This window comes from Tachyglossus aculeatus, unplaced genomic scaffold (assembly GCF_015852505.1).
Source record: "Tachyglossus aculeatus isolate mTacAcu1 unplaced genomic scaffold, mTacAcu1.pri scaffold_143_arrow_ctg1, whole genome shotgun sequence".
Classification (NCBI taxonomy): Eukaryota; Metazoa; Chordata; class Mammalia; order Monotremata; family Tachyglossidae; genus Tachyglossus; species Tachyglossus aculeatus.
The window spans coordinates 707074-733565 of NW_024044867.1; the positions used below are offsets into that span (position 1 = coordinate 707074).

Consider the following 26492-nt stretch of genomic DNA (forward strand, 5'->3'; position numbering starts at 1 on the left):
TACTAAGCGCTCTGCAGAGTACAATACAATGGAGTTGGTAGATACAATTCGTGCCCACAGTGAGTTTACAGTCCAAAAATGAAATTACAATCCAAATAGGCATTTTTCCCATCCCACAGGGGCTCAGCAGGTAAGAGGAAGTGAGAGCCCAGGAGCACAGGAATGGCAAGACATTAACGCCAGGTCACACAGCTGGCCAGTGGCCGAGCTGGGATTAGAACTCAGGTCACGTGACATCCATTCACATGCCACTGAGCCATGAGGCCTCCTAGGGAATGAATGCATTGCCACTCATGACCTAGTCTTATCAGCCAACCTCCCAGACCTTGACAAATCCTTAATATCCCGACTTGTTCTTTGGGACTCTGAGTCAGTGATATCTATGCATATGTCTAAGGGCAATTCCTCTTTCAAAGAGGTCATAGGGGATTATTAGTACATGGACACAGACAGTTTATCCCAGAATGGATGCTGGGGGAATTTCCCCTTTAGGATCCTGCCCAGGGCAGCCTTCAGGTCCCTGTTCCTCAGACTGTAGATAAGGGGGTTCAGAGTGGGGGGCACCACAGTGTAGAACATGGAAACCAGCAGATCCAGAGCCGAGGGCAAGTCTGAAGGTGGTTTGAGATAGGCAAATGCTGCGGTAAAGAGAAAAATGATGATGACAGTGAGATGGGGCAGGCAGGTGGAGAAGGCTTTGGTTCGGCCCTCGGAGGACGGCATCCTCAGCACGGCTGAGGCGATGTGGACATAGGAGTGGATGATGTAGATGAAGCAGACGGCATCTAAGACTGACCCAGCAGCCACACTCACATCTATGGCAATGTGGTCCTCAGAGCAGGAGATCTTCAGCAGAGGGGGGACATCACAGAAGAACTGCTGGACAATATTGGACCCACAAAAGTTCAGGGAGAAGGTAGAAGCTGAAAGCCAGACTCCAAACAGACCCCCACTGAGCCATGATGCTGTTACTAAGCGCACACAGGCTGTTTTGTTCATGATGAGCTCATAACGCAAGGGGGAGCAGATGGCGGCATAGCGGTCATAAGACATTGAAGTGAGGACATAAAACTCTGAAGCAGCAAACAAGACCACTAGGAAGAGCTGCGAGACACAACCCAGAAAGGAGATGGAGCTGTCACTGGTCAAGGAGTTGACAATGGATTTGGGGACCGTGGTAGAAATGTAGCAGAGGTCTATGAAGGACAGATTCTTGAGAAAGAAGTACATGGGGGTGTGGAGACGCTGGTCGAGGGTGGTGACAGCAACAATGAGGAGATTCCCCAGAAGGGCCATCAGGTAGACAAGGAGGAACAGCATGGCATAGACCAGCTGCAGCTCCCGGATGTCAGAGAACCCCAGGAGGAGGAAATCAGTCACAGTGGAGTTGTTGGTCATTTCTGGGAGATGATGCTGACTCCCTGGAAAGGAAGAGGGGAACGTCAATTTAGAAGCATTGGCATTCCCTCCAGACTGTAAGTTCCTTTTGGACAGGTAACACTTCTACAAATTATATCATATTGTACCCTCTCAAGCAATTAGTACAGTACTCTACACACTGCAAGTGATCAATAAATATGATTGATTCCCATTTTAATGAATAAAGCATTTGTATTCATTGATCACCAATAGTGTTCAACAGTATTGATACATGCAGGGGTATGAAGACATCAATCAATAGCTCAATGGTATTTACTGAATAGCTCTGTACTAAGTGCTTGGGAGAGTTCAATCCAACGGAGTTGACAGCTATTTTCCTGCCCACCAGGAGGTAACAGTCTGGTGGGTAGACTCTGCATACCATAAATGCTTAATAAATACAATGGAAGGATAGCATCGATGACATAATCAACACTAATTCCTTTTGGAGTTTGCCAGCGCTTAGAACAGTGCTTCACACATAGTGAGCGCTTAACGAATACCATCATCATTATTATTAAATCAATCTGTTGTATTTATTTGTCACTTGTAGTGTTCAATAGTATTAATATGTGCAGTGGTCTGGCGTGTCTTGACTTATGCTGTCGATTCGCCTCCGACCCATAGTGACTCCGTGGAAGCTTCTCTCCCAGAATACCCCACCTCCATCTGCAAGCATTCTGGTATTGTATCCGTAGAGTTTTCTTGGTAAAAATAGAGAAGTGGTTTACCATTGCCTTCTTCCACCCAGTAAACCTGAGTCTCCACCCTCGACTCTCTCCCCTGCCACTGCTGCCCAGAACAGGTGCGTTTTGACTTGTAGCAGATTGCCTTCCACTCGCTAGCCACTGCCCAAGCTAGGAATGGAATGGGTATCCCTCTGCTTCACTCTCCCTCCCTTGACTGAGACTGGTAGAGTACTGGAAACTCTCCAGGTGTGATCCTTTGAGGGGGCAGGGGTATGTACCCATCAGTGAATCAAGCAATGGTATTTACTGAGCACTTAGGGCTCAGTCTTCATTCCCATTTTACAGATGCAGTATTTGAGGCACAGAGAAGCAAAGTGCCTTGCCCAAGATCACCCAGCAATCAAGGGGCAGAGCCAGTATTAGAACCCAGGTCCCCGAGCTCATTGTTGGGTAGGGATTGTCTCTACCTGTTGCCAAATTGTACTTTCGATGTGCTTAGTACGGTTCTCTGCACATGGTAAGCGCTAAATAAATACAATTGAATGAATGAATGAATAAATTAGTAGCAGAGTCAGGACTAGAACCGAGGTCCCCTTACTACTACCACTATACTTTGCCTCTCCCTGGGCCCAGGCACCCATTTTCCCTGGGAGGTGATGGGAGAAGATTCCCTTCTGCTCCTCGCCTCCAGACCTCCTCCAGCCAAGGTTTGTTCACTGCCTCCCCTGCCCCACCCTGGGCACACAAATCTGATTGTGGTTCTTAGAGGAAAATGAATCCGAATTAAGTTTAGTTGACTTCAATCAACTCCTTGCCATTAGCTTCAAGGCTTTTTACCCGTGTTCTCCTCCGTGTTTCTTTTCCCCCTTCACCAACTCCCCTCCAGCCCTTGGAAACAGATCTGCTCCCTGTGCCTCTCCAAGGACATTCCCTTCTCCAACACATGGCTCAGATCCTTTCTTCTGCCCGAATCTCCCTCTCCCTCCAAACTTGCCCAGATTGATGTTTCTTCTCCCCATGCTGAATCAGCCCAGATGCCACCTCTGCATTTACACATTCAGAACTGCTCATAGCTCTTCCCTACATATAGAGTCACATTACTATGTAAGAACTTATTAAGCTGTGCATTCACATTTTCATGCTTATTTCCCCCTAGCTGTAAATTATTTTGGATCAGTCTTGCCCAGCAGACTGGCAAATCCAGGAGGGAAGGGATTGAATCTCTTACCTGCATTGTGTTCACCTGACATTTCTGCATGGAGGAATTGATGATAGTGCTGGTGGTCTAGAACCAATCACACTCTCTCATTCCCTCCCTCTCACTTCCCACCAGAAACATTTTCTGACATCCAGGACCCACTTCTGTCCAATGTGACCACAGCATAATGCTGACGCTGTGCTGCTGGGTCCCAGCCAGCCGCTCAGACACACACACACACACACACACACACACACACACACACACACACACACACACACTTGCTTAAACTGACTGTGGTTACATACACATAAACACACATAGTCACACAAACCCACACCTATTTAGCCACTGATTTGTTCATTTAAATATTGGCTAAAGCATCACTCTCCCAAATCAATATCGTACCTGGAGAGTTTCCAGTACTCTGCCAGTCTTGGCTACCAGACGGACGGTTAAGCAGAGGCATACCTGTTCCATTCCCAGCTTGGGCAGTGGCTAGCAGGTGGAAGGCAATCTGCTACAAGTCAAAGCTCCCCTGTACTGGGCAGCAGTGTCATGGGAGAGAGTTGAGGAGGAGACTCAGGTTTACTGCAGGGAAGAAGGAAATGGTAAATCACTTTTGTATTTTTACCAAGAAAACTGTATGGGTAAACTACCACAACATTTGCAGTTGGAGAATGGGGCGTTCCAAGAGAGATGTGTCCATTCATTCCCTATGGGTCAGACACGACACGATAGCAAAAGAAAAGACAAAGAGCTCAAACATCTCTCCTCCAAACCCTTCACTGGCACCATGTATCTTTTCACATGAAACAAAAACACCTCACAATTATCTTAAAGGCTTTCTTCCATGTGAGACTCACTCTAAATTCCCATTTTACAGATGCGGTATCTGAGGCACAGAGAAGCAAAATGATTTGCCCGATGTCACACAGTAGACAAGGGGCAGAGTCAGGATTAGAAGCTAGGTCCCCGAGCCGGTTGTACTTTCCAAATTGTACTTTCCAAGCGCTTAGTACAGTGTTCTGCACACAGTAAGCGCTCAATCAATACGATCGATTGAATGAAAGAATGAATGGTAGAGTCGGGATTAGAACCCAGGTCTCCTTACTACTAACACTACTATTTGCCTCTCCCTGGGCCCAGACACACTTTTTCCCAGGAAGGTGATGGGAGAAGATTCCCTTCTCCTCCTCCCTTCCAGACCTCCGCCAGCCAAGGTTTGCTCACTCCCTCCCCTGCCCCACCTTGGATACACACACAGCCACCGACACAACAAATCTGACTGTGGTTCTCAGAGGAAAATGAAACAGACTGAAGTCTGGTTGACTCCAATCAACTAGCTTGATTGGACTACTACTACAACCACTAGCTTCAAGGCTTTTGACTGGTGTTCTCCTCCGTGTTTTCCTTCTCTCTTCACCAACTACCCTCCAGCCCTTGGAAATAGATCTTCTCCCTTTTCCTCTCCTCCTCCTCCCCTCCCCATCCCCCCCTCCACCCTATCCCCTTCCCCTCCCCTCAGCACTTGTGTATTTTGGACATATTTATTACTCTATTCATTTTATTAATGATGTGTATTTAGCTATAATTCTATTTATTCTGATGGTATTGCCCCCTGTCTACTTGTTTTGTTTTGTTGTCTGTCTCCCCCTTCTAGATTGTGAGCCCGTTATTGGGTAGGGACCTTCTCTATATGTTGCCGATTTGAACTTCCCAAGCTGCTCTGCGCACAGTAAGTGCTCAATAAATACAACTGAATGAATGAAAAAGGACAGTCCCTTCTCCAACACATGGCTTAGATCCTTCTTTCTTCCCGAACCTCCCTATCCCTTCAAATTTGCCCAGATTGATGTTTCTACTCCCCATGCGAATCAGGCCAGATACCATCTCTGCATTTATACATTCACAACTGCTCATTGCACTTCCTTAGCTATAAAGTCACATTACTAAGCACTTACTAAACTGTGCATCCACCTTTCCATTCTTATTTCCCCCTAGCTGTAAATTCTTTTGGATCAGTCTAGCCCAGCAGACTGGAAATCCAGGAGGGAAGGGATTGAATCTCTTACCTCCATTGTGTTCACCCAACATTCCTGCATGGAGGAGTTGATGATAGTGCTAGTGGTCTAGAAACAATCACATTCTCTCATTTCCTCCCTGTCATTTCTCACCAGAAACTTATTCTGACGTCCAGGACAAACTCCTGGCTGAAGTGATGACATTGTGCTGCAGGGCCCCAGCCAGGCAAGTGGCTTCCATGTTAGCTGAATGGGGGTGGATGAAGAAGGGGAGATGAGTGATGGTTGGGGTCACTGCACTATCAAATACATACCTTCCTGAAAGCCCACCTGCCCCTCAGGGGATGAAGCCCTGCCCCAAAGTCTGAAACTGGCTCCGTGTGGGAGCACTTCCCCAGAATGGCTCCATCTCTTGCATCTCCATCATGGTTTCTCCCTCCCCCTCCAATACCCCCCGGCCACATGCACTAGGGCAGGATAGGGCTGGGGGGCTCTGACCTCAGCGGGCTAGGGATGGTCCTCTCTCCACTCCAGTTCTTGGGTGCAGCTGGCTATGAAGGAAGGGACAGCATGGCACCCTCAGCCCCTCTCTGATCACCTCTGGGCAGGGAGATGTTATTCAGCGAGTCCCCCTCCCCAAAGATAAAGCTGCCACTGCACCGTGGGGAATACCAGGAAGATCAACTCAGGTGGGACTTTGTGTCCTGGCCGATGCCAAAATCCTCTGCCTGAGAGGTCCCTGAGGTCCTGCAGAGATAAAGGCCCAGTCCCTAAAGCTGCAACAATGGTGCTGTACCCCAGGATTTCCATGGAAACAACAGCATCTGCATCCCAATATCCCAAGTGTTTCTAATGTTATTGACAATCTACAGCAACTGTGGGTGGTTTCAGCTTCACCTCATATACATCCTTAGTCAATCAGCTTCTCATTCAATCAGTCAGTTGAACAGATTCATTTTCTGACACCTTCTGATTGCAAAGCTAGATAGAGCAAGACATTCCTCTGAATCCATCCTATGATTCTCCCCCAGGCTGAGTGGGGTGGGGCAGGGGACTGGGGTTTTGGGAATGGGATGATGGGAAGGAGAAATTCCTGGCTTGAGGAAGAATAGGATGGAAATGGCTCCTCCTGATGTGATGATTTAATAACCTGGGTTCTGGAAACTAGAGTTCCAACAGTGAATGTCTCTGTCCCCTTTCAAACACCATTATTATGATTATTATCATTTTTATTATCTGGTGTTAACAATTTCTGTGTCCATGTCCATGCCACGTGATGAAGCAGAAACAAATTAATTCTATCCATCGAATGTATTTGTTGTGTGTTCACTGTGCACAGAACATCATAGTAAGCACTTTGAAGAGTACAATACAATAGAGTTGATAGATTCAATCCGTGCCCACAATGGGTTTACAGCCCAAAGATGAAATTACAATCCAATCAGACACGTTTCCTGTCCCAAAAGGGCTCAGAGTGTAAGAGAAAGTGAGAGCCCTGGAATGGTAAGACACTAATGCCAGGTCTCACAGCAGGCCAGTGGCCGAGCTGGGATTAGAATTTGTCTGTAAAATTGGGATTAAGACTGTGAGCCCCAGGTGGGACAACTTGATCACCTTGTAACCTCCCCAGCACTTAGAACAGTGCTTTCTGCATAGTATGTGCTTAATAAATGCCATCAATATTATTATTATTATTAACTCAGGTCATGTGACACGCATTCACGTGCCATTTAGCCATGAGGCTTCCTAGGGAATGCATTGTCACTCACGACCTAATCTTATCAGCCAACTGCCCAGACCTTGACAAATCCTGAATATTCAGACTTGATTTTTGGGACTCTGGGTCAGTGATATATTTGGATATGTTGAAGGGCAATTCCTCTTTTAAGGGGGGTAGGGGATTATGGGTACATGGACACAGACATTTTGTCCCAGAACGGATGCTGGGGGAATGTCCCCTTTAGGATCCTGCCCAGGGCAGCCTTCAGCTCCCTGTTCCTCAGGCTGTAGATAAGGGGGTTCACAGTGGGGGGCACCACACTGTAGATCATGGAAACCACCAGATCCAGAGCCGAGGGCGAGTCTGAAGGTGGTTTGAGATAGGCAAATACTGCGGTAAAGACAAAAATGATGATGACAGTGAGATGGGGCAGGCAGGTGGAGAAGGCTTTGGTTCGGCCCTCGGAGGATGGCATCCTCAGCACGGCTGAGAAGATGAAGACATAGGAGAGGATGATGTAAATGAAGCAGACAGCATCTAAGACTAATCTAAGACTAACGACATTCCCTTCTCCAACACATGGCTCGGATCCTTCTTTCTTCCCGAATCTCCCTCTCCCTTCAAATTTGCCCAGATTGATGTTTCTTCTCCCCATGCCGAATCAGGCCAGATACAACCTCTGCATTTATACATTCACAACTGCTCATGGCACTTCCGTACCTGTAGATTCACATTACTAAGCACTTGTTAAGCTGTGCATCCACCTTTCCATTCTTATTTCCCCCTAGCTGTAAATCCTTTTGGATCAGTCTAGCCCAGCAGGCCGGTAAGTCCAGGAGGGAAGGGAATGAATCTCTTACCTCCATTGTGTTCACCCAACATTCCTGCATGGAGGAGTTGATGATGGTGCTCTTGGTCTAGAAACAATCACATTCTCTCATTCCCTCCCTGTCACTTCTCTCCAGAAACATTTTCTGACGTCCAGGACAAACTCCTGGCCGAAGTGCTGCTGCTGTGCAGCAGGGCCCCAGCCAGGAAGCGACTTCCATGTTAGCTGGATGGAGATGGTTGAGGAAGGGGAGATAAGTGATGGTTGGGGCCACTGAAATGTCAAATACGTAATAATAATAATAATAATAACAGTACTTATTTAGTGCTTACTATGTGCAAACCAATGTTCTAAGCACTGGAGAGGTTACAAGGTGATCAGGTTGTCCCATTCATTCATTCATTCATTCATTCAATCGTATTTATTGAGCGCTTATTGTGTGCAGAGCACTGTACTAAGTGCTTGGGAAGTACAAGTTGGCAACATATAGAGATGGTCCCTACCCAATAGTGGGCTCACAGTCTAGAAGGGGGATACAGACAACAAAACAAAACATATTAACAAAATAAAATAAATAGAATAAATATGTACAAGTAAAATAAATAGAGTAATAAATATGTACAAACATATATACATATATACAGGTACTGTGGAGAGGGGAAGGAGGCAAGTTGGGGGGATGGGGAGTGGGGGAGGGGGAGAGGAAGGAGGGGGCTCAATCTGGGAAGGCCTCCTGGAGGAGGTGAGCTCTCAGTAGGTCTTTGAAGTGAGGAAGAGAGCTAGCTTGGTGGATGTGGGGAGGGAGGGCATTCCAGGCCAGGGGGAGGACGTGGGCTGGGGGTCGACGGTGGGATGGGCGAGAACGAGGCACAGTGAGGAGATGAGTGGCAGAGGAGCAGAGGGTGTGGGCTGGGCTGTAGAAGGAGAGAAGGGAGTCCCACGTGGGGCTCACATTCTTAATCCCCATTTTACAGATGAGGTAACTGAGGCACAGAGAAGTTAAGTGACTTGCCCAAAGTCACACAGCTGACAACCGGTGGAGCTGGGATTTGAACCCATGACCTCTGACTCCAAAGCCCGTGCTCTTTCCACTGAGCCATGCTGCTTCTCCTGAGAGCCCACCTGCCCCCCCTGGGGATGTAGCCCTGCCCCAAATCCCGAAACTGGCTCCATGTGGGAGCACTTCCACAGAATGGCTCCATCTCTGGCAACCCCATCATGGTTTCTCCCTCTTGCTCCACCACCCCCCAGTCACACTCACTGGGGCAGCGTAGGGCTGGAGGGCTGTGACCTCGGCTGGCTTGGGATGGTCCTCTCTCCAGTCCAGTTCTTGGGTGCAGCTGGCTATGAAGGAAGGGACACCATGGTACCCTCAGCCCCTCTCTGATCACCTCTGGGCAGGGAGATGTTATCCCGCGAGTCCCCCTCCCCAAAGATAAAGCTGCCACTGCGCCGTGGGGAATCCCTGGGGGATCAACGCTTGTGGGACCTCGTGTCCTGGCCGATGCCAAAAACCTCTGCCTGAGAGGTCCCTGAGGTCCTGTGGAGATAAAGGCCCAGTCCCTAAACCTGCAGCAATGGTGCTGCACCCCAGGGTTTCCATGGAAACAACAGCATCTGCATCGCAACATCCCCACTGTTTCTAACATTAATGACAAGTTACAACAACTGTGGGTGGTTTCAGCTTCACCTCATATACAACCTTAGTCAATCAGCTTCTCATTCAGTCAACTGAATAATTTCATTTTCTGACACCTTCTGATTGCAAAGCTAGACACAGCAAGACATTCCTCTGAATCCGTCCTATGATTCTCCCCCAGGCTGAGTGGGGTGGGGCAGGGGACTGGGGTTTTGGGAATGGGATGATGGGAAGGAGAAATTCCTGGCTTGAGGAAGAATAGGATGGAAATGGCTCCTCCTGATGTGATGATTTAATAACTTGGGTTCTGGAAACTAGAGTTCCAACAGTGAATGTCTCTGTCCCCTTTCAAACACCATTATTATGATTCTTATCATTTTTATTATCAGGTGTTAACAATTTCTGTGTCCACGTCTGTGCCACATGATGAAGCAGTAACGAAATAATTCTATCGATCGAATGTATTTGTTGTGTGTTTACTGTGCGCAGAACATTGTAGTAAGCACTTTGAAGATTACAATACAACGGAGTTGGTAGATTCAGTGCGTGCCCACAATGGGTTTACAGGCCAAAAGTGAAATTACAATCCAATCAGACATGTTTCCTGTCCAACAAGGGCTCAGAGTGTAAGAGGAAGTGAGAGCCCTGGAATGGTAAGAACTAATGCCAGATCACACAGCAGGCCAGTGGCCGAGCTGGGATTAGAACTCATCTGTAAAATGGGGATTAAGACTGTGAACCCCACGTGGGACAACCTGATCACCTTGAAATCTCCCCAGCGCTTAGAACAGTGCTTTGCACAATGTATGCGCTTAATAAATGCCATCATTATTATTATTATTAACTCAGGTCATCATGTGATACCCATTCACATGCCATTTAGCCATGAGGCCTCCTAGGGAATGCATTGTCACTCATGACCTAATCTTATCAACCAACCTCCCAGACCTTGAAAACTCCTGAATATCCAGACCTCTTCTTTGGGTTCAGTGGGATATATATGGATATGTCCAATGGCAATTCCTCCTTTAAGGGCGGGTAGGGGATTACTGGTACATGGACACAGGCATTTTGTCCCAGCACGGATGCTGGGGTAATGTCCCCTTTAGGATCCTGCCCAGGGCAGCCTTCAGGTCCCTGTTCCTCAGGCTGTAAATGAGAGGGTTCACAGTGGGGGGCACCATGGTGTAGGACATGGAAACCAGTAGATCCAGAGCTGAGGGCGAGTCTGCAGGTGGTTTGAGATAGGCACATGCTGCGGTAAAGACAAAAATGATGAAGACAGTGAGATGGGGCAGGCAGGTGGAGAAGGCTTTGGTTCGGCCCTCAGAGAACGGCATCCTCAGCATGGCTGAGAAGATGAAGATGTAGGAGAGGGTGACGCTAGTGAAGCAGAGGGCGTCCAAGACGAATGCTGCAGCCACACTCACATCAATGGCAATGTGGACTTCAGAGCAGGAGATCTTCAGTAGAGGGGGGACGTCACAGAAGAACTGCTGGACAGCACTGGATCCACAAAAGGTCTGGGAGAAAGTAGAAGCTGAAAACAAGACTCCAAGCAGACCCCCACTGAGCCATGACACTGCTGCCATGCGCATACAAGCTGTTTTGTTCATGATGAGCACATAGCGCAGGGGAGTGCAGATGGCGGCATAGCGGTCATAAGACATTGCAGTGAGGACAAATAACTCTGAAGCGGCAAGCAGGACCACCAGGAAGAGCTGCGAGACACAACCCAGAAAGGAGATGGAGCTGTCACTGGACAAGGAGCTGACAATGGATTTGGGTACCGTGGTAGAAATGTAGCAGAGGTCTATGAAGGACAAGTTCTTGAGAAAGAAGTACATGGGGGTGTGGAGACGCTGGTCGACGGTGGTGACAGCAATAATGAGGAGATTCCCCAGAAGGGCTACTAGGTAGACCAGGAGGAACAGTGTGGCATGGAGCAGCTGCAGCTCCCGGATGTCAGAGAACCCCAGGAGGAGGAATTCAGTCACCGTGGAGATGTTGGTCATTTCTGGGAGATGATGCTGACTCCCTGGAAAGGAAAAGGGGAACTTCATTTTGGAAACATTGGCATTCCCTCCAGGCTGTAAGTTCCTTTTGAGCAGGTAACACTCCTACAAATTATATCATATCGCATCCTCCCAAGCACTTACTACAACGTTCTACACACTGTAAGTGATCAGTAAATATGATTGACTCCCCTTTTAATAAATACAGCAGTTGTATTCATTGATCACCTATAGAGTTCAATAGTATTGATACATGTAGGGATATGAACACATCAAGCAATAGCTCATTCCATGGTGTTCACTGAATACTCACTGTGTGCAGAGCACTGTACTAAGTGATCCTAAACCTTGTCCTCTCCCTGACTTTCCCATCTCTGTTGACGGCACTACCATCCTTACCGTCTCACAAGCCCGCAACCTTGGTGTCATCCTCGACTCCGCTCTCTCATTCACCCCTCACGTCCAAGCCGTCACCAAAACCTGCTGGTCTCAGCTCTGCAACATTGCCAAGATCCGCCCTTTCCTCTCCATCCATACCGCTACCCTTCTCATTCAAGCTCTCATCCTATCCCGTCTGGACTACTGCATCAGCCTTCTCTCTGATCTCCCATCCTCGTGTCTCTCTCCACTTCAATCCATACTTCATGCTGCTGCCCGGATTATCTTTGTCCAGAAACGCTCTGGGCATATTACTCCCCTCCTCAAAAATCTCCAGTGGCTACCAATCAATCTGTGCATCAGGCAGAAACTCCTCACCCTGGTCTTCAAGGCTGTCCATCACCTCGCCCCCTCCTACCTCACCTCCCTTCTCTCCTTCTACAGCCCAGCCCACACCCTCCACTCCTCCGCTGCTAATCTCCTCACTGTACCTCGCTCTCGCCTGTCCTGCCATCGACCCCCGGCCCACGTCATCCCCCGGGCCTGGAATGCCCTCCCTCTGCCCATCCGCCAAGCTAGCTCTCTTCCTCCCTTCAAGGCCCTGCAGAGAGCTCACCTCCTCCAGGAGGCCTTCCCAGACTGAGCACCTTCCTTCCTCTCCCCCTTGTCCCCCTCTCCATCCCCCCCATCTTACCTCCTTCCCTTCCCCACAGCACCTGTATATATGTATATATGTTTGTACATATTTATTACTCTATTTATTTATTCATTTATTTATTTTACTTGTACATATCTATTCTATTTATTTTATTTTGTTAGTATGTTTGGTTTTGTTCTCTGTCTCCCCCTTTTAGACTGTGAGCCCACTGTTGGGTAGGGACTGTCTCTATATGTTGCCAATTTGTACTTCCCAAGCGCTTAGTACAGTGCTCTGCACATAGTAAGCACTCAATAAATACGATTGATGATGATGATGATGATACACTTCCCTACATATAGATTCACATTACTAAGCACTTATTAAGCTGTGCATCCACCTTTCCTTTCTTATTTCCCCCTAGCTGTAAATTCTTTTGGATCAATCTAGCCCAGCCGACCGCTAGGTCCAGGAGGGAAGGGATTGAATCTCTTACCTCCACTGTGTTCACCCAACATTGCTGCATGGAGGAGTTGATGATAGTGGTCTAGAACCAATCACACTCTCTCATTCTCTCCCTGTCATTTCTCACCGGAAACATTTTCTGACATTGAGGACCCAGTCCTGTCCGAAGTGAACAAAGCATAATGCTGATGCTGTGCTGCAGGGCCCCAGCCTGGCATGCTGGCTGGATGGAGGTGGATGAGGAAAGGGAGACGAGTGATGGTTCAGGCCACTGCACTGTCAAATACGTACCCTCCTGAAAGCCCACCTGCTCCACTGGGGATGTAGCCCGGCCCCAAAGTCCAACACTTGCCCCATGTATGAGCATTTCCCCTGAATGGCTCCATCTCTTGTATCCCCATCATGGACTCTCCCTCCCCCTCCAACACCCCCGGGTCAGACTCACTGGGGCAGCTAGGGCTGGAGGGCTCTGACCTCGGCTGAGTAGAGATGGGCCTCTGTCCACTCCAGTTCCTGGGTGCAGCTGGCTATGAAGGAAGGGACAGCATGGCAATCTCAGCTCCTCTTTTATCTCCTGGGGGCAAGGAGATGTTCTTCGGAGAGTCCCCCCTCCCCAATGATAAAGCAGCCACTACTCTGTGGGGAACCCCTGGAGGGTCAACTCAGGTGGGACCTCGTGTCCTGGCCGATGCCACAATCCTCTGCCTGTGAGGTCCCTGAGGTCCTATAGAGATAAAGGCCCAGTCCCTAAAGCTGCAGCAATGGGGCTGCACCCCAGGGTTCCCATGGAAACAGCATCTGCATCCCAACATCCCAACGGTTTCTAATGTTACTGACAAACTACATCAACTGTGGGTGGTTGAAGCTTCATCTCATATACCACCTCAGACAATCAGCTTTTCATTCAGTCAGTCAATTGTTCGATTTCATTTTCTGACACCTTCTGATTTCAAAGCTCGAGAGAGCAAGAGATTCCTCTGGATCCATCCTCTGATCCTCCCCCAGGCTGAGTGGGGTGGGGCAGGGGACTGAGGGTTGGAGAATGGGATGATGGGAAGGAGAAATTGCTGGGTTGAGGACGAATAGGATGGAAATGGCTCCTCCTGTTATGATGATTTACTAACCTGGGTTCTGGAAACTAGAGTTCCAAACCGCTACCCTGCTGGTTCAGTCTCTCATCCTATCCTGACTGGATTACTGTACCAGCTTCCTCTCTGATCTCCCATCCTCCTGTCTCTCCCCACTTCAGTCTATACTTCACTCTGCTACCTGCATTATCTTTGTACAGAAACATTCTGGGCATGTCACTCCCCACCTCAAAAATCTCCAGTGGAATCATACAAAAACTACTCCTCTCGGCTTCCAGGCTCTCCATCCCCTCGCCCCCTCCTACCTCACCTCCCTTCTCTCCTACTCCAGCCCAGCCTGCACCCTCCGCTCCTCTCCCGCTAACCTCCTCACTGTGCCTCATTCTCGCCTGTCCTGCCACCGACTCCCGGCCCACGTCCTTCCCCTGGCCTGGAATACCCTCCCTCAACACATCTACTAGCTCTCCTCCTCTCCTCAAAGCCCTACTGAGAGCTCACATCCTCCAGGAGGCCTTCCCAGACTGAGCCCCGTTTTTCCTTTCCTCCTCCCCATCACTCCCCCTCTGCCCTACCTCCTTCTCCTCCCCACAGCACCTGTGTACATTTGTACAGATGTATTACTCTATTCATTGTACTTGTGCATATTTACTTCTGTATTTATTTTGCTAATGATGTGCGTAGAGCTATAATTCTATTTGTTCTGACACTTTTGACACCTGTCTACATGTTCTATTTTGTTGTCTGTCTCCCCCTTCTAGACTGTGAGCCTGATGTTGGGTAGGAACCATCTCTTTATGTTGCCGACTTGTACTCCCCAAGCACATAGTGCAGTGCTCTGCACACAGTAAGCGCTTAATAAATGCGATGGAATGAATAGAATTCCATCAGTGAATGTCTCTATCTCTTTTCAAACACCGTTATTATTATTATTTTTATTATTCAGTGTTAAAAATTTCTGTGTCAAAGTCTGTGCCACGTGATGATAAATAATTCAATCGATCAATGGTATTTGTTGAGTGTTTACTGCGTGCATTACATTGTACTAAGCGCTTTGAAGAGTACAATACAATGGAGTTGGTAGATGCAATCCACGCCCACAATGAGCTTGCAGTCCAAAGATGAAATTGCAATCCAAACGGACAAGTTTCCTGTCCCACAGGGACTCAGAGTGTAAGGGGAAGTAAGAGCCCAGGAATGGTAAGACACTAATGCCAGGTCATCATCATCATCATCATCAATCGTATTTATTGAGCGCTTACTATGTGCAGAGCACTGTACTAAGCACTTGGGAAGTACAAATTGGCAACATATAGAGACACTCCCTACCCAACAGTGGGCTCACAGTCTAAAAGGGGGAGACAGAGAACCAAACCAAACATACTAACAAAATAAAATGAATAGAATAGATATGTACAAATAAAATAAATAAATAAATAAATAAATAGAGAAATAAATATGTACAAACATATGTACATATATACAGGTGCTGTGGGGAAGGGAAGGAGGTAAGATGGGGGGATGGAGAGGGGGATGAGGGGGAGAGGAAGGAAGGGGCTCAGTCTGGGAAGACCTCCTGGAGGAGGTGAGCTCTCAGCAGGGCCTTGAAGGGAGGAAGAGAGCTAGCTTGGTGGATGGACAGAGGGAGGGCATTCCAGGCCCGGGGGATGACGTGGGCCGGGGGTCGATGGCGGGACAGGCGAGAGCGAGGTACGGTGAGGAGATTAGCGGCGGAGGAGTGGAGGGTGTGGGCTGGGCTGTAGAAGGAGAGAAGGGAGGTGAGGTAGGAGGGGGCGAGGTGATGGACAGCCTTGAAGACCAGGGTGAGGAGTTTCTGCCTGATGCACAGATTGATTGGTAGCCACTGGAGATTTTTGAGGAGGGGAGTAATATGCCCAGAGCGTTTCTGGACGAAGATAATCCGGGCAGCAGCATGAAGTATGGATTGAAGTGGAGAGAGACACGAGGATGGGAGATTAGAGAGAAGGCTGATGCAGTAGTCCAGACGGGATAGGAGGAGAGCTTGAATGAGCAGGGTAGCAGTTGGGATAGAGAGGAAAGGGCGGATCTTGGCAATGTTGTGGAGCTGTGACCGGCAGGTTTTGGTGACGGCTTGGATGTGAGGAGTGAATGAGAGAGCGGAGTCGAGGATGACACCAAGGTTGCGGGCTTGTGAGACGGGAAGGATGGTAGTGCCATCAACAGAGATGGGAAAGTCAGGGAGAGGGCAAGGTTTGGGAGGGAAGACAAGGAGTTCAGTCTTCGACATGTTGAGCTTTAGGTGGCGGGCAGACATCCAAATGGAGATGTCCTGAAGGCAGGAGGAGATGCGAGCCTGGAGAGAGGGGGAGAGAGCAGGGGCAGAGATGTAGATCTGGGTGTCATCAGCGTAGAGATGATAGTTGAAGCCGTGGGAGCGAATGAGGTCACCAAGGGAGTGCGTGTAGATCGAGAACAGAAGGGGACTAAGCACTGAACCTTGGGGAACCCCCACAGTAAGAGGATGGGAGGGGGAGGAGGAGCCTGCAAAAGAGACTGAGAAAGAACGACCGGAGAGGTAAGAGGAGAACCAGGAGAGGACGGAGTCTGTGAAGCCAAGGTCAGGTCACAGCAGGCCACTGACTGAGCTGGGATTAGAACTCAGATCATGTGACCCTCATTCACATGCCATTTAGCCATGAGGCCTCCTAGGGAATGCATTGTCACTCACGACCTAATCTTATCAACCAACCTCCTAGACCTTGACAAATCCTTAATATCTGGACTTCTTCTTTGGGACTCTGGTTCAGTGGGATATATATGGATATGTCCAATGGCAATTCCTCCTTTAAGGGCGGGTAGGGGATTATCGGTACATGGACACAGGCATTTTGTTGCAGCATGGATGCTGGGGGAATGTCCCCGTTAGGACCCTGCCCAGGGCAGCCTTCAGGTCACTGTTCCTCAGGCTGTAAATAAGGGGGTTCACAGTGGGGGGCACCACAGAGTATAACATGGAAACCATCAGATCCAGAGCCGAGGGCGAGTCTGAAGGTGGTTTGAGATAGGCAAATGCTGCGGTAAAGACAAAAATGATGAAGACAGTGAGATGGGGCAGGCAGGTGGAGAAGGCTTTGGTTCGGCCCTGGGAGGACGGCATCCTCAGTACGGCTGAGAAGATGAAGATGTAGGAGACGGTGACGCAAGTGAAGCAGACCCCATCCAAGACGAACGCAGCAGCCACACTCAGCTCAATGGCAATGTGGACTTCAGAGCAGGAGATCTTCAGTAGATCTCCCTTAGCTGAGAAGGGTAGAGTCCTGGAACCTCTCTAGGTGTGATCCTGAGAGGAGGCAGGGATATGTACCCATCAATTAATCAAACAATGGTATTTACTGAGCACTTAGGGCTCAGTAGTAATTTCCATTTTACAGAGGCAGTATTTAAGGCACAGGGAAGCAAAATGCCTTGCCCAACGTCAACCAGCCGACACGGGGCAGAGCCAGGATTAGAACCCAGTTCCCCAAGCTCATTGTTGGGAAGGGATTGTCTCTATCTGTTGCCGAATTGTACTTTCCAAGCACTTAGTACAGTGCACGTAGTACACATAGTAAGTGCTCAGTAAATACTATCGAATGAATGCATGAATGAATAGCAGTCAGGATTCGAACCTAGGTCCCCTTACTACTACCACTACTCTTTGCCTCTCCCTGGGCCCAGACACACTTTTTCCCTGGAAGATGATGGGACAAGATTCCCTTCTCCTCCTCCCCTCCAGCCCTCCACCGGCCAAGGTTTGCTAACTGGCTCCCCTGCCCCACCTTGGATACACACACAGCCACCGACACAACAAATCTGACTGCGGTTCTCAGATGAAAATGAAACAGACTGAAGTCTGGTTGAATCCAATCAACTCGTTGCCACTATCTTCAAGGCTTTTGACCGGTGTTCTCCTCTGTGTTTCCCTTCCCTCTTCACCAACTCGCCTGCAGCCCATGGAAATATGTATATTTCCTGTATATATGTATATATGTTTGTACACATTTATTACTCTATTTATTTATTTATTTATTTTACTTGTACATATCTATTCTATTTATTTTATTTTGTTAGTAAGTTTGGTTTTGTTCTCTGTCTCCCCCTTTTAGACTGTGAGCCCAATGTTGGGTAGGGACTGTCTCTATATGTTGCCAATTTGTAATTCCCAAGCGCTTAGTACAGTGCTCTGCACATAGTAAGTGCTCAATAAATACGATTGATGATGATGATGATGATGATGATGATGATGATGATGGAAACAGATCTGCTCCCTGTGCCTCTCCAAGGACATTCCCTTCTCCAACACATGGCTTAGATCCTTCCTTCTGCCCGAATCTCCCTCTCCCTCCAAACTTGCCCAGACTGATGTTTCTTCTCCCCAGGTGGAATCAGCCCAGATGCCACCTCTGCATTTACACATTCACAACTGCTCATAGCTCTTCCCTATGTATAGATTCACATTACTTTGGAAGAAGGTATTAGGCTGTGCATTCACATCTTCATGCTTATTTCCCCCTAGCTGTAAATTCTTTTGAATCAGTCTAACCCAGCAGACCAGTAAGTCCAGGAGGGAAGGGAATGAATCTCTTACCTCCACTGTGTTCACCCAACATTCCTGCATGGAGGAGTTGATGATAGTGCTGGTGGTCTAGAACCAATCACACTCTCTAATTCCCCCGCTGTCATTTCTCACCGGAAACATTTTCTGACATCGAGGACCTAGTTGTGTCCGAAGTGACCACAGCATAATGCTGAAGCTGTGCTGCAGGGCCCCAGCCTGGCATGCTAGCTGGATGGAGGTGGATGAGGAAAGGGAGACAAGTGATGGTTCGGTCCACTGCACTGCCAAATACATACCCTCCTGAAAGCCCACCTGCCCCACTGGGGATGTAGCCCAGCCCCAAAGTCCGACACTGACCCCATCTATGAGCATTTCCCCTGAATGGCCCCATCTCTTGCATCCCCATCATGGTCTCTCCCTCCCCCTCCAACACCCCCCAGTCAGACTCACTGGGGCAGGGTAGGGCTGGAGGGCTCTGACCTCTGCTAGGTAGAGATGGACCTTTCTCCACTCCAGTTCTTGGGTGCAGCTGGCTATGAAGGAAGGGAAAGCATGGCAATCTCATCTCTAGAGAAGCAGCATGGCTCAGAGGAAAGAGCACGGGCTTTGGAGTCAGAGGTCATGGGTTCAAATCCCGTCTCTGCCAATTGTCAGCTGTGTGACTTTGGGCAAGTCACTTAACTTCTCTGGGCCTCAGTTACCTCATCTGTAAAATGGGATTAAGACTGTGAGCCCCCTGTGGGACAACCTGATCACTTTGCAACCTTCCCAGCGCTTAGAACAGTGCTTTGCACATAGTAAGTGCTTAATACATGCCATTATTATTATTATTATTATTATTATTATTATTATTATTACCTCCTCTTTTATCCCCTGTGGGCAAGGAGATGTTCTTCAGAGAGTCCCCCCTCCCCAAAGATAAAACAACCACTGCTCTGTGGGGAACCCCTGGAGGGTCAACTCAGGTGGGACCTCGTGATCTGGCCGATGCCAAGATCCTGTACCTGTGAGGTCCCTGAGGTCCTGTAGAGATAAAGGCCCAGTCCCTAAAGCTGCAGCAATGGGGCTGCACCCCAGGGTTCCCATGGAAACAGCATCTGCATCCCCAAATCCCAAATGTTTCTAATGTTACTGACAATCTACATCAACTGTGGGTGATTGAAGCTTCATCTCATATACTACCATAGACAATCTGCTTCTCATTCAGCCAGTCAATCGTTTGATTTCATTCTCTGACACCTTCTGATTTCAAAGCTCGAGAGAGCAAGAGATTCCTCTGAATCCATCCTCTGATTCTCCCCCAGGCTGAGTGGGGTGGGGCAGGGGACTGAGGGTTGGAGAATGGGATGATGGGAAGGAGAAATTGCTGGGTTGAGGACGAATAGGATGGAAATGGCTCCTCCTGTTGTGATTATTTACTAACCTGGGTCCTGGAAACTAGAGTTCCAAACTGCTACCTTGCTGGTTCAATCTCTCCTCCTATCCCGACTGGATTACTGCACCAGCCTCCTCTCTGATCTCCCATCCTCCTCTCTTCCCAACTTCAGTCTATACTTCACTCTGCTACCCGCATTATCGCTATACAGAAACACTCTGGGCATGTCACTCCCCACCTCAAAAATCTCCAGTGGTTGCCTGTCAACCGATGAATCATGCAAAAACTCCTCCTCTCGGCTCCAAGGCTCTCCATCCCCTTGCCCCCTCCTACCTCACCTCCCTTCTCTCCTTCTCCAGACCAGCCCACACCCTACGCTCCTCTTCCGCTAACCTCCTCACTGAACTTCATTCTCGCCTGTCCTGCCTTCAACCCCCGGCCCACGTCCTTCCCCCGGCCTGGAATATCCTCCCTCCGCACATCCACCAAGCTAGCTCTCTTCCTCCCTTCAAAGCCCTACTGAGAGCTCACCTCCCCCAGGAGGCCTTCCCAGACTGAGCCCTGTTTTTCCTTTCCTCCTCCCCATCACCCCCACTCTGCCCTACCTCCTTCCCCTCCCCACAGCACTTGTATGCATTTGTACAGATGTATTACTCTATTCATTGTACTTATGCATATCTACTACTCTGTTTTGTTAATGATGCACATATATAGCTATTATTCTATTTATTCTGATAGTTGTGACACCTGCCTACATGTTTTGTTTCGTTGTCTGTCTCCCCCTTCTAGACTGTGAGCCCGATGTTGGGTAGGGACCGTCTGTATATGTTGCCGACTTGTACTCCCCAAGCACTTAGTACAGTGTTCTGCACACAGTAAGTGCTCAATAAATATGATTGAATGAATGGAGTTCCATCAGTGAATGTCTCTATCTCTTTTCAAACACCATCATTTGTTTATTATTCGGTGTTAATTTCTGTGTCAAAGTCTGTGCCACGTGATGATAAATAATTCAATCGATCGACGGTATTTGTTGAGTGTTTACTGTGTGCATTACATTGTACTAAGCGCTTTGAAGAGTACAATACAATGGAGTTGGTAGATACAATCGATGCTCACAGTGAGCTTATAGTCCAAAGATGAAATTGCAATCCAAACGGACATTTTTCCTGTCCCACAAGGGCTCAGAGTGTAAGGGGAAGTAAGAGCCCAGGAATGGTAAGACACTAATGCCAGGTCACACAGCAGGCCAATGGACGAGCTAGGACTTGAACTCAGGTCATGTGACACCCATTCACATGCCATTGAGCCATGAGGCCTCCTAAGGAATGCATCGCCACTCATGACCTAGTCTTATCAGCCAACTTCCCAGACCTTGACAAATCCTGAATATCCCGACTTGTTGTTTGGGCCCCTGAGTCAGTGGTATATATTGTTATGTCTAAGGGCAATTTCTCTTTTAAGCGGGGTAGGGGATTATTGATATCTGGACACAGATATGTTGTCCCAGAATGGAAGCTGGGGGAATGTCCCCTTTAGGATCCTGCCCAGGGCAGCCTTCAGGTGCCTGTTCCTCAGGCTGTAGATAACCGGGTTCACAGTGGGGGGCACCACAGTGTAGAACATGGAAACCAACAGATCCAGAGCCGAGGGGGAGTCTGAGGGTGGTTTGAGATAGGCAAATGCTCCGGTAAAGAGAAAAATAATGATGACAGTGAGATGGGGCAGGCAGGTGGAGAAGGCTTTGGTTCGGCCCTCGGAGGACGGGATCCTCAGCACGGCTGAGAAGATGAAGACATAGGAGAGGGTGACGTAAGTGAAGCAGACGGCATCCAAGACGAATGCAGCAGCCACACTCACATCAATGGCAATGTGGACTTCAGAGCAGGAGATCTTCAGCAGAGGGGGGACGTCACAGAAGAACTGCTGGACAGCATTGGATCCACAAAAGTTCAAGGAGAAAGTAGAAGCTGAAAACAAGACTCCAAACAGACCTCCACTGAGCCACGATGCTGCTGCCATGTGCATACGGGCTGTTTTGTTCATGATGAGCACATAACGCAGGGGGGAGCAGATGGCAGCATAGCGGTCATAAGACATTGCAGTGACGACACAAAGCTCTGAAGCACCAAACAAGACCAGTAGGAAGAGCTGTGAGACACAACCCAGAAAGGAGATGGAGCTGTCACTGCTCAAGGAGTTGACAATGGATTTGGGTACCGTGGTAGAAATGTAGCAGAGATCAATGAAGGACAAGTTCTTAAGAAAGAAGTACATGGGGGTGTGGAGACGCTGGTCGAGTGTGGTGACAGCAATAATGAGGAGATTCCCCAGAAGGGCCACTAGGTAGATAAGGACGAACAGCGTGGCATGGAGCAGCTGCAGCTCCCGGATGTCAGAGAACCCCTGGAGGAGGAATTCAGCCACCGTGGAGATGTTGGTCATTTTGGGGAGATGATGCTGACTCCCTGGAAAGGAAGAGGGGAACTTCAATTTAGAATCATTGGCATTCCCTCCAGATTGTATGTTCCTTTTGGGCAGGTAACACTTCTACAAATGATGTCATATTGTACTCTCTCAAGCACTTACTATAGTGCTCTACACACTGTAAGTGATCAGTAAATATGATTGATTCCCATTTTAGTAAATAATGCAGTTGTATTCATTGATCACCTACAAAGTTCAATAATATTGATACATGTAGCGGTATGAACACATCAATCTATAGCTCAATGGTTTTTACTGAATACTCACTGTGTGCAGAGCACTGTACTAAGTGCTTGGGAGAGTTCAATCCAACAGAGTTGGCAGATACTTTCCTGCCCACCAGGAGGTAACAGTCTAGTGGGTAGACTCTGCATACCATAAACGCTTAATAAATACGATCGATTGATAGCACCAATGAAGTAATCAACACTAATTCCTTACAGAGTTTGCCAGCACTTAGAAGTGCTTCACACATAGTGAGCGCTTAACAAATACCATCATCATCATTATTAAATCAATCTGTTGTATTTGTTTGTCACCTGTAGTGTTCATAGTATTAATATGTGCAATGGTCTTGCACGTCTTGACTTATGCCGTCATTTCTCCTCCGACCCATAGCGACTCCATGGACGCATCTCTCCCAGAGTGCCCCACCTCAATCTGCAAGCATTGTGGTACTGTATCCATAGAGTTTTCTTGGTAAAAATAGAGAAGTGGTTTACCATTGCCTTCTTCCACCCAGTAAACCTGAGTCTCCACCCTCGACTCTCTCCCCTGCCATTGCTGCCCAGAACAGGTGCGTTTTGACTTGGAGCAGATTGCCTTCCACTCGCTAGCCACTGCCCAAGCTAGGAATACAAAGGGTATCTCTCTGCTTGACTCTCCCTCCCTTGGCTGAGACTGGTAGGGAACTGGTAACTCTTCAGGTGTGATCCTGAGAGGGGATAGGGGTATTTACCCATCAATTAATCAACAATGGTATTTACTGAGCACTTAGGGCTCAGTCCTAATTCCCATTTTACAGATGCAGTATTTAGGGCACAAGGAAGCAAAGTGCCTTGCCCAACATCACCCAGACGAAAAGGGGCAGAGCCACGATTAGAACCCAGGTCCCCGAGCTCACTTTTGGGTATGGATTGTCTCTGTCTGTTGCCGAATTGTATTTTCCAAGTGCTTAGTACAGTTCTCTGCACATGGTAAGTGCTCAATAAAAATGATTGAATGAATGAATTAATTAATAGCACAGGCAGGATTAGAACCAAAGTCCCGTTACTACTACCACTACTCTTTGCCTCTCCCTGGGCCCAGACACCTTTTTTCCCTGGAAAGTGATGGGAGAAGATTCCCTTCTCCTCCTCCCCTCCAGACCTCTGCCGGCCAAGGTTTGTTCACTGGCTCCCCTGCCCCACCCTGGGTTCACACACAGCCGCCGACACAACAAATCTGCATGTGGTTCTCAGATGAAAATGAAACAGACTGAAGTCTGGTTGAGTCCAATCAACTCCTTGCCATTAGCTTCAAAGCTTTTGACTGGTGTTCTCCTCCGTGTTTCCCTTCTCTCTTCACCAACTCCCCTCCAGCCCTTGGAAACAGATCTGCTCCCTGTGCCTCTCCAAGGACATTCCTTTCTCCAACACATGGCTCAGATCCTTCCTTCTGCCCAAATCTCCCTCTCCCTCCAAATTTGCCGAGATTGCTGTTTCTTCTCCCCATGCCGAATCAGCCCAGATGCCACCTCTGCGTTTACACGTTCACAACTACTCATAGCTCTTCCCTATGTATAGATTCACATTACTATGGAAGAAGTAATTAAGCTGTGCATTCACATTTTCATGATTATTTCCCCCTACCTGTAAATTAGTTTGGATCAGTCTAGCCTAGCAGACTGGCAAGTCCAGGAGGGAGGGATCGAATCTCTTACCTGTATTGTGTTCACCTAACATTTCTGCATGGAGGAGTTGATGATTGTGCTGGTGGTCTAGAGCCAATCACACTCTCTCATTCCCTCCCTGTCATTTCCCACCAGAAACATTTTCTGACAACCAGGACCCAATTCTGGCCAAAGTGACTGCACAATAATGCTGATGCTGTGTTGCAGGGCCCCAGCCAGCTACTCAAACACACACACACACACACACACACACACACACACGCACACACGCACACACGCACGCACACACACGCACGCACGCACACACACACAAGCTTCAACTGACTGTGGTTACTTACACATAAATACACACAGTCACACAAACCCACACCTATGAAGCAACTCATTCATTCATTTAACTATTTGCTAAAGCATCACTCCCCCCACTCAGAATCGTACCTGGAGAGTTTCCACTACTCTACCAGTCTCAGCTACCAGACAGATCGTTAAGCAGAGGCATACCCATTCCTTTCCCACCTTGGGCAGTGGCTAGCAGGTGGAAGGCAATCTGCTACAAGTCAAAACTCGCCTGTGCTGTGCTGCAGTGTCATGGGAGAGAGTTGAGGAGGAGACTCAGGTTTACTGCAGGGAAGAAGACAATGGTACACCACTTCTGTAGTTTTACCAAAAAAACTCAACGGATAAACTACCAGAACATTTGCAGTTGGAGAATGGGGCGTTCCTGGAGAGATGTGTCCATTCATTCACTATGGGTCAGAGATGACACGATAGCATAAGAAAAGACAAAGAAGAGCTCAAACATCTCTCTTCCCAACCCTTCACTGGCACCATGTATCTTTTCACATGAAACAAAAACACCTCACAATTATCTTCAAGGCTTGCAACCATGTGAGACTCACTCTAAATTCCCATTTTACAGATGTGGTATCTGAGGCACAGCGAAGCAAAGTGACTTGTCCGACATCACACAGCAGACAAGGGGCAGAGCCAGGATTAGAAGGTAGGTCCCCGATCCGGTTGTTGGGTAGGGATTGTCCCGATCTGTTGCCAAATTGTACTTTCCAAGTGCTTAGTACAGTGCTCTACACACAGTAAGTGCTCAATCAACACAATTAAATGAAGGAAATGAATGAAGAGTCAGGATTAGAACCCAGGTTCCCATACTACTACCACTACTTTTTGCCTCTCCTTGGGCCCAGACACACTCTTTCCCTGGAAGGTGATGGGAGAAATTCCCTTCTCCTCCTCCCCTCCATACCTCCACCAGCCAAGGCTTGTTCACTGCCCCCTCTGCCCCACCTTGGATACACAAACAGCCGCCGACACAACAAATCTGATTGTGGTTCTCGAGGAAAATGAAACAGACTGAAGTCTGGTTGACTCCAATCAACTCCTTGCCACTAGCTTCAAGGTTTTTGACCAGTGTTCTCCTCTGTGTTTCCCTTCCCTCTTCACCAACTACCCTCTACCCCTTGGAAATAGATCTCCTCCCTTTTCCTCTCCTCCTCTTCCCTGCCCCATAGCCCCTCACCCTATCCCCTTCTCCTCCCCACAGCAATTGTGTATGTTTGTACATATTTATTACTCAATTTATTTCATTAATGACATGTACATAGTTATAATTCTATTTATTCTGATGGTATTGTCACCTCTCTACTTGTTTTGTTTTGTTGTCCGTCTCCCCTTTCTAAACTGGGAGCCCGTTATTGGTTAGGGTCCTTCTCTATATGTTGCCGATTTGTACTTCCCAAGCACTTAGAACACTGCTCTGCACACAGTAAGCGCTTAATAAATGCAACTGAATGAATGAATGATTGAATGAAAAAGGAGATTCCCTTCTACAACACATGGCTTAGATCCTTCTTTCTTCCCGAATCTCCCTCTCCCTTCAAATTTGCCCAGATTGATGTTTCTTCTCCCCATGCCGATTCAGGCCAATCAATCAATCAATCGTATTTATTGAGCGCTTACTGTGTGCAGAGCACTGTACTAAGCGCTTGGGAAGTACAAGTTGGCAACATATGGAGACAGTCCCTACCCAACAGTGGGCTCACAGTCTAAA

The 26492-nt window shown here is 48.2% G+C and overlaps 2 protein-coding genes and 1 non-coding gene across 3 annotated transcripts; all 3 read right to left on the reverse strand.

Moving 5' to 3' along the window:
- Nucleotides 1–483: 483 nt before the first annotated feature.
- Nucleotides 484–1398, reverse strand: LOC119923079 (olfactory receptor 14A16-like; the record flags this gene model as incomplete). Its single annotated transcript, XM_038742633.1, has 1 exon — nucleotides 484–1398. A coding segment is annotated over exon 1 (915 nt), but the record flags the coding sequence as incomplete, so codon positions are not given.
- Nucleotides 1399–2234: 836 nt separating this feature from the next.
- On the reverse strand, nucleotides 2235–2372 carry LOC119923093. Its single transcript, XR_005448758.1, has one exon. It is a non-coding gene; the product is annotated as a small nucleolar RNA SNORA7 (small nucleolar RNA).
- Nucleotides 2373–5479: 3107 nt separating this feature from the next.
- On the reverse strand, nucleotides 5480–25020 carry LOC119923085 (olfactory receptor 14A16-like). Its single transcript, XM_038742636.1, has 8 exons — nucleotides 24995–25020; nucleotides 21590–22516; nucleotides 16864–17003; nucleotides 13488–13540; nucleotides 11119–11239; nucleotides 7355–7413; nucleotides 5645–5660; nucleotides 5480–5538 (listed from the first exon to the last, which is right to left on the reverse strand). Exons 1-8 carry the CDS (start codon nucleotides 25018–25020, stop codon nucleotides 5480–5482), a joined length of 1401 nt encoding a protein of 466 aa, XP_038598564.1.
- Between the last annotated feature and the right edge of the window lie 1472 nt (nucleotides 25021–26492).

Coding starts and splice junctions, on each gene's coding strand:
- LOC119923085 (XM_038742636.1), bottom strand. CDS start 25,020: ATGACACTGCAGCACAGCACAGGCGA. Junction 22,517..24,994: donor CTGCAGCACAGCACAGGCGA/GTTTTGACTTGT, acceptor CTTTCCAGGGAG/TCAGCATCATCTCCCCAAAA. Junction 13,541..16,863: donor ACCAGAGTCCCAAAGAAGAA/GTCCAGATATTA, acceptor CTTCCTTCATAG/CCAGCTGCACCCAGGAACTG.